At 34.6% G+C, this 10,973-nt stretch overlaps 1 protein-coding gene across 1 annotated transcript; it reads right to left on the bottom strand.

Moving 5' to 3' along the window:
- Positions 1–9,001: 9,001 nt before the first annotated feature.
- LOC113330232 (histone H3.v1-like) lies at positions 9,002–10,468 on the bottom strand. The gene has a single exon (XM_026577094.1). The coding sequence runs from the start codon at positions 10,339–10,341 to the stop codon at positions 9,289–9,291; it is 1,053 nt and encodes a 350-aa protein (XP_026432879.1). The 5' UTR covers positions 10,342–10,468; the 3' UTR covers positions 9,002–9,288.
- Positions 10,469–10,973: the final 505 nt, after the last annotated feature.

Raw genomic sequence — 10,973 nt, 5'->3', positions numbered from 1 at the left:
ATATTAGTCTCCTTGTGATTTTCTGCAACATTATTAGAAATTTTTTGCCCCTCTTCCTTTGAAGAGGGAACCATTCTCATTGCAAGGAGAGATTCTATCAGGCCTGCAGCAGAAACCTTATTAGAATATTTTATAGTTTTTGACGTACTAAGTGTCATTACACTTTCAGTTGGTATTAGAAGAAAATACAAAATTTATGTTGATCATTAAAAGAAAATACCTGATTTGTGGGTGTCACACATGAGTCAAGAAATCTTCTTTCGAGGGTTTACAAAAGAGTTTGTTAATCATGTACAAATAAAAATAATACAACATCATTAGAAGTAATGATCACCAGAAAATAAAATTTGCAGAGAGAAAAAAAATACAAAACAGACGGCCCCACAAATTGGAAAGAGGAAATTTGGGAAAGTTGCATTTTTTGAGTAAGATAGAATTCGATAAGTATAGATTTTTGGACGTCTAGAAGATACTCAAAATTGGAAAAAAATAGTCCAACCAATAGATATAACTATCCAAAAATAACTAACCAGCTTGTGGCCCGGCTACCAACCAAAAGCTCTGTATGAGTTCCTTCCTTTATTCCAATAAATAATTTATTAATGGATGAAAAAAAGTTATGGAAATAAAATATTACATAAATTAGGTAAACACTGATTTTTATAGCCTGAACTTGCCAAATGTAATCCAAAATACACAATATGGGGAAAAGAACAGCTAGCCAAAAATAAAAAAAAATCTCAAATATATTTAGATATTGATTAGTATTTTTTTCAAAACAAAATCTTTTTATTTATGGGAAGTGTCTTTATATAAATTATTAGAGCGCAAGCCAAGCAGCATCTTCAAAGCTGCTTCTCACTTAATATAAATAAAACTAATTTATATAAAGAATCTGGTAATTTGCAGGTATCCTTGAAACCTTGGTGTTGCAAATGTCATTCTAATGGGATTCCTAATATATTTTCGCGCATGGTACTGTTTCTGTTTTGTGTCGGTTCACGCTTTACTTTTTCTTTTTGTATTTTCTTTTACGGTCTGATTTTTATTTTTGAAGCAATTTTTTTTTGTCATCTGATGTTTGTTACTATTTTTTTAGCAGGTATCCCTAAAAAATGTAATCAATTTCTTCTTCTTTTTTTTCTCTCCAGCTGTTGTTGCTTCTCTTTTTCCCGCTGCTGCTATCGGGTATGTAATCTATTAGAAATATCTTGATTTCTGTCGATTTTTAAGCTTTTTGGTTTTTCTCATTTCACTGTACGTTTATTTTTTTGAAATCTAATGCAAATCAATTTAAGAATTTGGCGTTGTTTTGTAGAATGCAAAAGAATAAAACTTTGCTTCCCTGGTGGCATGGACGGAAACGAGCAAGTAGCGTGTAGTTGGTGATAGCAGTCTGTGAAGGAGAGATGGTGATAAAAATAATATTAGGTGGTAGCAGACCAACAAGATACAAATGATGTAGGATGTCTAACAATTGGTGGTGCGTAAGAACATGTGATTTTATCAACGATCCGTAAATATTTTGACTTTTTCTGGGGTGTTTATTCGTGACTATTATGCGAGATTTGCATCGGTAAAAAGTGCGCTCGACAAGTTGAAAGAGTATTAGTTGTGAGGATGATACATTGTTATATGTTATTGAGGTATGTAAAACAAAAAGGAAAAAAGTCTTTGTGAATTTTATAATGATCGCTGAATATGAGTTTTGATTAGTTTCTTCGCTGGAGAAGGTTAGGATTATCAATCAACTACTAAACAATAGTCCATAGGAGTCTTTAGGGTAAAGTTGTGTAGCAGAATACGGTGTCTTGCAGTGTGTGTAACTGTATAATATGAATTTACTTTATTTCAGAAATGTGGAGGTTCTCAAATCAAGCAAGGATGCGAGGTATAGATTGGATCTATTCAGAGAAAATCTGCGAGATATTCAGAGAAAATCTGCGATGAAAATAACTATCCGACATACATTGGCATTTCAAATATAGTTATGGAACCATCAAAAAGAATGATGTACAAGATGGATATACCAAAACTATTGTCCATCAACACATTTTTGAAAATACCGGGTCTATAAACCATATTATTCTTCAAGCAGTGACCTATAGGAATGAGAATCATGAATAGAAGGTTAAAGTGATTTAGGTACTTAATTAGATATTTTCTTTTGTTTTTTCTTAGGAATGAGTTTTGCTTTTATTTTTATTTGGAATAGATTTTCTTAAATGGGATTTTTAGAAATCACAAACAATTCCAACTTTGTTATGGTTTCCCTTTTTGTAAATGTTATAGTGCTTATAGTTTTGCTCTTATGCTACCATTTTCAGAAAAGAGAATAAATTATTTTACTTGAAACGTTATTGTGAAGTAGTTTTTCGTGTAATAGAAGATATTCTCTGTTATTTATGGACTGAATTGACCCTTAAGTTATTAGTTTTGTCCAGAATATTTACAAACTGATCGTAGGGTAATCAATCTTCCCATCATCCTTTACATGGTGTGGGATAATTACCATATAATTTAGATCTTTACCACCGTAAATTTCAAGTAGTAAATCAAGTAGTAAATTAATATCAATAGCTATATTCTAGATTAGGGTAAAATAAACCACGTGTAAAACGAAATCTTTCTTACCCTAAATAAACCATGTCTGTTTAGAAACTCTAAATAAATAGGAAAGATATCTTTTTCGTGTAACGAAGATATCTTTTAGAATTTAACCAAAATTTAGATAAAATATGGAGAGAGAAAAACATTAAACCCGAATTATCCTATGTATATAAAAACCACGTGTAAGCGATCTTTAGCCTAAAAAAATAATACGATAAAGCTAGAAGAGTTTCGTAATATATATATATATATAAGTACGAGTATCACTACCTACACGCGGTAATCAAAGGGAACAACAAAAAATAGCAGAAACAACAAATTCACAAAAAAGAAGAACAGAGAAGACTTGCGGAACAGTATGAAAAGGCAAAGTATACTCATTTCTACCTTGAAGAGCTTCACATCGACAAAAAAAGAAGAAAAGACATACAAAGACAACAAATAAACCATAGGCAAAAGGCAAAGTATACTCATCTCTCTAAGTTGATATAGGCATTTTAGTTCTGTTCATTAGCTAAGCTAAGGGTTCCGCTCATTCAACTATTTCTTAGTTAGAAGGAGAAACAGATGTGTTCCGCTCACAAGCTAATCTAAGAGTTTTCGCCACATTATAGACCTATAGTTATTTGGCCTTAGCTATAATGTGCTATAGGCGAGCAAAGTACACAGCCGTAGTGCTTCGACTAAATTTTGTTACCGAGAAACTTCACTGAGACAAAATTAAAAAGCAAAACTCATGGTTACATCAAAAATTAAAAATAGATACTAATTATCCAAAACTTAAAGCTGAAATATGCACTCATACGACCATACATGACAACATCGTGCCTTAAATTCCAAGTACTACATATTCACCAACTAAATTTTAAATTTTATAAGCACATAACTTCGGCCTATTGAAATAAGTTGTTCCCAAATGTAGACGTTTTCTTTTCTTATTATCTCCTTAAAGATTCATCTTTTTCCCACGCAAGTTTAAGGCAGGTTCTTAACCTTCCACCACCGCAAACACTTCATCACCACTACCCAAACCGTTACACGGCATTCACTCTTAAGAGTTTATCGTTTCCTCTTGGAAGTTTACGAAGCTTCTTAAGCTAGAACCACAACCACCTCAACCACTTTAATTAACTGGAACCACGTATCCTCAATGTAACTCAAACGGGTTTTTTCAAACCAGTTGAGTCGGATGGAAAAGAATCATTTGTAAATACATACAAAAGACATGGTCATTTTGTAAAACCAACCGGGACAGCACGACTACTTTGTAACTTCTTTTCTTAATTAAGTAAACTAAACAAGTAGTAACTAGTTGTATAGATTAATTTTCAAAAAAAAAAAAAAAAGAAAGAAAGAAAGAAGAAGAGTAGAAATACCTGGAGATATTGGGGTATACCCAAATTAATTGGGTATAGCTAATGAGACAAAAACTACAGTCATTTTGAAGTAGAAGAAGCCATCCCTTAACTATGTATTTTTTAAATGGTTAATATACCCTTGTTTGATTAACACTAAAAAATATGATTGGGTTAATTAATTGAATTTAGATTAATTAATTGAGTAGATAAAAACTTATAAATTTAAGTTATGAAATTTTGTTTTGATTGAACTTATGTGGGAAGATTTTTGATGAAAAAAAATTTGTTTTGATAATAGCTTTTGCAATGGAAATGAAAGCACACTACCCAAACACTTCTAAAAAGGGGATTGCAAAGCTGTTGTATAAAATCATACTCAAAATTAAAGAATTTAATCAACACTTTCAGTTCTGAAATTATGAAAAGTCGGCAGGTTCGGCGAATGAAGAAGATGCCGACTAACTTTGGCCGGCATGCTTATTGATTTCTTACCTTGTCGGCTAATTTATAGTCGGCAAGGTCGACAAAAAATACCCTGCCGTCGACTATAGGTTCTTTGTCATACAGAGAAAGGTGTTGCAAATGCATGATTAGTCGGCAGGGTATAAGGATGAATACCGTGCCGACCCTGTAAATGCTAATTTCAGAGATGAAAAGTCGGCAAGGTATAAGGATGAATACCGTGCCGACCCTGTAAATACTAATTTCAGAGATGAAAAGTTGGCAAGGTCGATAAAAAAACACCCTACCGACTGATACAAGTCGGCAAGGTTGGCAAGAAAAAACCATGTCGACTGCTGATAAAAATTTGGATCATACAGTGTTTGAGATTGGATATGATTTTATACCCAATCTTGATACTCGGTTTGAGATTGGGTACAAAATCATACCCAATCTCTAAACCCGTAAAATCCAAATTTGATTTTTTTTTTATTTGATTTCATAGTTAGAGTTTTGGAAAAAGATTTTGAAAATTTTTTGGACAGACTTTAGTCGGCATTTTTTTTTTAGGCAATTTGGTCTTTTAACACCTTTTAGACACCCCTTAACACACTAATTTGGATAGGAATAGAATGAGTATACCCCAATCAATCTGGATATACCCCACTCTCGTCGCGTAGAAGCAATAGGAAAAGATTAGTTTAACTATAAGCCGGCATTGATCACATCATATCTCTCATGCGCGCCTGTTGAAAAACCCTTTCTCTTTCAAAAATCCAGAGCGATAAGAGAAACTCTCAAACCCTAAGAGCCGTCTGCTCAGATTTGCTCCCATGGGAGTAAATCTTAGCGGAAAAACACCAATAACCTTCTCCTTATATCAGTTCCCCCCCTCTCTCTATCGCCTCTGTGTGATCTAGTTTCATTTTTGGTTTTTTTTTTTCGTTTTCAATTTCTAGATTTAGGACTTTTTGTATCACTGGTTTCTTCCAGATCTTTGTAATCTTGCTGATCTCAATTGGTTTGGGTTTGATTTATCTTATGCTAGTTTGAATCTCTGATTGCAGCAGAAATTATAGGGTCTCATTAATTTCTTAGATTTGGTTTTAGTGTAGATTGAATTTATTTCAGCATTTAGTTTCTGTGATTAGATAATTGGGTTCTTAACTCTCTTTGTTGCAAATTTAAATCTTACAAATATTTTGGTTTGAAGTAGTTCCCAGTTAGGGTTGAGACATTTCTTCAATTTCTTGCTCAAGCTCTTGCAGATCTATCAATCAAGCAGCTTTCGTTCTTCACATCTAAAGAGCCTTCGTCAACCTCAAGTTCACAACAACAACAAAATTTAGGATACATGACTCTGGTTCCTGTTTACTCTTCAGGAACAACAAGACTCTCAAAGACACATATACAAATTTTTACAAAGACACCCAAGATACCAAGACTGATTTCGCAACCGATCCAGGTTATACTAGTTAGTTATGTTACTGTTACTATGAAAAAATCACGAGCATTTGGTTGGATCTATGGATCCTTTTTTTACCAATGTCACATGTTTTACTGTGATTTAAACAAAACCTTTGAGAAATGATTGGGTTTATTCCTAACATCTTTATTGATTTTAGATTTGTTATATGATTTGGATGTGCTACTATTAATTCAACCAAGACCGTTTAAACTTGTTACGTTATCAAGGAATCGGTTAGGAATGATAGGATTTTGTTGTCATATTGGGTATTGGGACCATGGTGTTATGTGGTTTAATTGTCTCTGTAATTCGTTTGAAACTTTAGAAACGTAATTGTTGGATACTTCCGAGAGAGTCAGTCCGGTAATCACTCCTAATCTTGAATTGGAGTTTTATGATCAATCTATTTGAGGCCTGTCTTTTACGAGGAAAAAAAAAATCAAAACTTCTCGGAGTCGGCTGCTTTAGTGTATTTGACTCCAAATCCCGACAAAATTGGATCGAATCGGACACACTTCCCAGTAAGATCTTATGGGTGCCCTACAAAATTCTCACTTTACCTTTGTTTTTCATTCTCTTTGTCAGACAAAACAAACACGGCAACTTTGTCTAGACATCACATAGCTGGTTATGGTTAATACACCGGGGAACATAGGACCCAAAATGGAGATTGTAGTACACACAGCCAGAAGCAAAATGAAATCATTCGGTAATTGTGTAAAATCTCACCCAGGAAACTTACAAAAAGAAGAAGATATCTTCTTCCACTTTAACTTTTTCAATTCTATGATACTTTTTTCAGGTTCTGGTTCTGGCTGTGTACTACAATTCGAATTTGGTTGGGACATTCCATAAACAATAAAGTATTCCTTCAAATTTTACAAGTTTGAAGTTTCCTCTGTTCCCACTATGGCTTTAGCAAGCAATCAAGACAAACGAGAGAGTAAACATTCCCAAGTAAATATGAGTGTGCCCTTGTGCCAGGAACCACCGGGTGTTGTCGTTTTAGTGGGACAGTAACTGGACCTGGTCCACCTATTCCTAGGTTCGGAGTCATTAACTTGTAGGTGCAGTGGATTTTTCTGCAAACATATCACTGTTGAAAACTTTAATGGTATTTCTAGTTTTGTATCTGATATCTAATTTCTGTGGACAAATTTGCAACTTTAAATAGTAATAGCAACTAGCCAGCTTAGGGTAGATGTAGCAACGAAAATGAAAATTGTTTTAGTTTCCATTCATTTTCTTTAAATTTGTGTGGCTCGCTGAAAGTTCAAATATCTCTTTCTAGTTTCCAATTTTCCGTAAGCATCTGAACTTGCTAGTCGCATTTCATATGTAGAAGAAGGTCCTAAAGATTCGGTTGTTCGCCGGTTCAAATCAAAGGATCCCAAACAAAAAGCCCTCCTCCCTCGACCTCCATTGACATTCACAATTTAACATTATTTGGTCATTTCCACTATCTCAATCTCCACATCCTTCTCTAGAGAAAGTTCTTCGTCATGTCAAATTTTCAAAAAATTCAGATTCCTAAACCATCACATGTTGTTGATTTTTCCTCCAAAAACTCAAGGCTCATAACGGGGATGCCACGTTAAGTGGGAGTGTACCAAGCCAAGACAAAACTTGTTTTGTCCTATATAAAAACCTGTTTTGTCTTATCTTGATTTTGGAAATCTAGGAATGATAGTTTTCTGTTAGGGTAATTTTTGTGTTAATCACATGTTGAAGAAGATTAATCAGGATTACGATTTATGTATGGAGAACTTTTCAGGGAGAGGTATTATTCATTCTACAACAGTTCAGATTTGGTCTCCTCCTAATCATCCTTTTGTTAAGATAAACGTTGATGCTGCGTTCATCCCCAATAATGGAGCAGCTGGAGCTGTAGCACAAGATTTTAATGGCAGATTCTTAGGTTGTGCTTCGATCACATTTGATTGCACGTCTTCTCTTCTGGCGAAAACGATTGCTTGTAGACTTGGTATAAAACTTGGTCTTAGGAATAATTTCTCAAGTGTTATCATTGAAGGAGATGAATCAAACGTAACTGCCGCTGTTCTTGGAGATTCAAGAGATATCCCATGGTCTATTCGTTCTGATGAAAATAAAATATTTGGTTTCCTTGTTTAGTGCCATCAAATTTAAGCATGTTCGCAAATCTACAAATCATCTGGCACATGATTTATGCAAACATGCTCTTCAAGACAATGTAAATAACTGGTGGAATGCTAATCCTCCGCCTTCTTGTATTTCTGCAAACCTCAATTTGTGGTAGTTTAATAATATCGGGCTCTCTTTGAGCCCTTTCCCCTTTCAAAAAAAAAAAGAAAAAAAAAAGGTTTTCGTACACCCCACTTATGTAGTCGATTTTGGCCATCTCGGCCGAAATTTCGGCGAAATTCCGGATTTCGGTTCAAGAAGACGAGATTCTGTTAATTTCGGCCGGACGAAATCTTTGCGAAAATTTCGGCCGGAAACGCGTTTTTCGGTCGGAATATATATATATATATATAAATTTTTTTAAATTGAGTGGATTAATCTCAAGTACAAAAATTAAACAGATTAATTGACTCACTAGTATTATTGCTTGTTGTTGTGTCTGAATTTCTTGACCTAAAATTATCATTTGGTGTTGATGATGAGGAAGGTGAACAACCAGATTTACTAATACTATGTTTCTTTTAAGTGGGTCAATACTCCCTCAATCTTCTACTCTGACTCAAACTAGGATTGGAATTAATTGAACCTGGCAACAAACACTTCTTATTATAAAAGTTGGAACCGAAATTACACCGAAATTTGAAAACGGAATCTCCCCGAGACAACGTTGTACCAGTGTCTCGCTCGGGACCGAGATAAACAGGAATCCGAGATTAACTACCTTGCACCCCACTTAAACTTAATCTGGTACCCTATTTGCTATCTTGCAAAAAATGAATCTTCCAATTTTATTTTGTCTCAAATCAATGGATAAGAATTTACTTTTTCTAGTCTTACTTTGACAAATCTTGTTTTCTAGATGAAACTCCACCTACAATTCTGGGTTTTCACAAACTGAACCTTCCCAGAAGATCTAACGGTTATCAATCCCATCAATTATAGTGTGTACACACTGACAAAATCAAAGACCAAAAATCCTAATCAATACAATAATTCCACTGGCATTAACAAACATTGTCCTTTCATCTGACTCCAATCCAGAATAACAGAATTCCTAAAATCAAATTACAGCCAAAAGAAATTGAAACAACAAGATCAAAATTAAAATTAAATTTATTTACACAGACTGATGATCATCAGATGTTCTAAATCAAACTTTTTTTTTTAATTTTAGAAACAAAAAATCAATAAAATTATCCCCAAAATTAACTAAAAATTACTCTGTTTTTTTTTTGTTTTTTAGATTCTTCAGAATGGACGAAGATTTCTGTTCAAACCATTGACATTAGCAAATAAGCCAACAAGATCTTGTCTATAAGGAAGATAAGATTTCTTCTTATCATTTTCTTTCAATGCTCGATTCCTAACATAATGAATTTCATGAGCAGAAACTTCTGCTGCTGCTCCGGACTTCAATTTCCCTTTCCCGGCGGCAACTTTATTACCGGCAACTACAACTTTTTCTAATTTCTCCTCAATAACTAGTTTCTCCTCTCTTCCGTTCTTCATCATCATTTTATTAGTGGAAGATGAAACAGAAGGGGTTAAGAAAACAAAAGTATCTTTGCCATCACTATTACTCCTAAATAAAAAATCACGAAATCTCCATCTCTTGGAAACAGAAGCAGCAGTAGCAGTTGCAGATCGAGACACTGATGAGGATGAAGATCCAGTAGATTTACTCTTCTTACACGTATCCGGTGAAGATGCTGTCGACAATTGTTGTTTCGGTTTCCATACACAGTAAGTACCAGCAGGTAAATTATGTAATTCATCAACATCAGCTTCAGACGATGAACACGAATGACCATCATCTTCTTCTCTTTCTCCGATAAAAAGCTTTCTCAATGAAGAATTTTTCTTAGGTTGTTTTGAACCATCAGTATGATCATCATCTTCATCGTAATCTTTACCACCGGCAAAAAGTAGATCTCGGTTAAAAATCGGGTATACGGGTCTGATTTGTCCATTCGCAAATATTTCATCTGCTGAAATTGCTATTCCATCTCCTGATAAAAAACTGAACTCAAATTCACTCTCATCCTCCTCTTCTTCTTCTTCTTCATCTTCTTCTTCATGTTCTTCAGGTGGATCATCATATTTTTCTTCTTCCTGAGCTTGGACTATTTCATCATCATCATCATGATTCTCCTCCTCCTCATTTTGAAGAGGTTCTAGACCTAATTGAACACGATCATCAACAAATTCTTCACAAACCTTGGCAGCAATTTGTGCAAAATTATCCGAAGTGTAACTGTTGAAGCTTGGTGACTGAGCAAATATTGAACCGTCTTGAAGCATTTTGGTCTGATTTTTTTTTTTTGTTTTGGGGATTATTATTCTCAAGTAGAAATTTAGAGAGATGAAGAATTCCCGTGATGCAGATTTATAGGGAGGAGGGATTTTGATGGCTGAGAGAGAAAGAGTGTACGCGGGGTGAAAAGTAAAGATGGGTGCCTGACGCGGACAATGGATTTATTATGAGTTTGTTGACTCACTTAATTAGTCGGGTACTTTTCTTGGTTAAGACGGTACACGTGTAAGGAATTAACACGTGCTGTGATGTTGGTAATTAACAGTTAGGGAGGTTGATTTTGTTTCTAGAAGGCCCATGGTTTTTGTTCAATTAGAGTGAGTATGTTCAATTAGATTAAGCAACCATTCTTTAGTGTTTTGCGGTGAGTAAGGAGGAAGCTCATCATTTGGCTGCTACCGATAATGATTTATCATGCCACTAGAGCTTGAGCCTGAAGTAATAAACTTAGCAGATACCAAAGGGGTTCACAGAACTATGAGGACTTGAATCCTTTACTTAACTCTCTGATTTAGACTTCTGACTCGAGGAATGAATCAGTTTGTTCACCTACCCCGGATGCCCAATCCGGAATAGTAGTCAAACTGTGCCGATTCAAATGGATTCGGTCCTTGCGGGC

Source organism: Papaver somniferum, unplaced genomic scaffold (assembly GCF_003573695.1).
Source record: "Papaver somniferum cultivar HN1 unplaced genomic scaffold, ASM357369v1 unplaced-scaffold_117, whole genome shotgun sequence".
NCBI classification, from domain to species: domain Eukaryota; kingdom Viridiplantae; phylum Streptophyta; class Magnoliopsida; order Ranunculales; family Papaveraceae; genus Papaver; species Papaver somniferum.
Note: the sequence above shows the minus strand (reverse complement) of the source record. Positions and strands in the feature narration are given on the sequence as shown.

What these genes read in the sequence shown, in the direction of transcription:
- LOC113330232 (XM_026577094.1), bottom strand. Translation starts at nt 10,341, where the DNA reads ATGCTTCAAGACGGTTCAATATTTGCTCAGTCACCAAGCTTCAACAGT.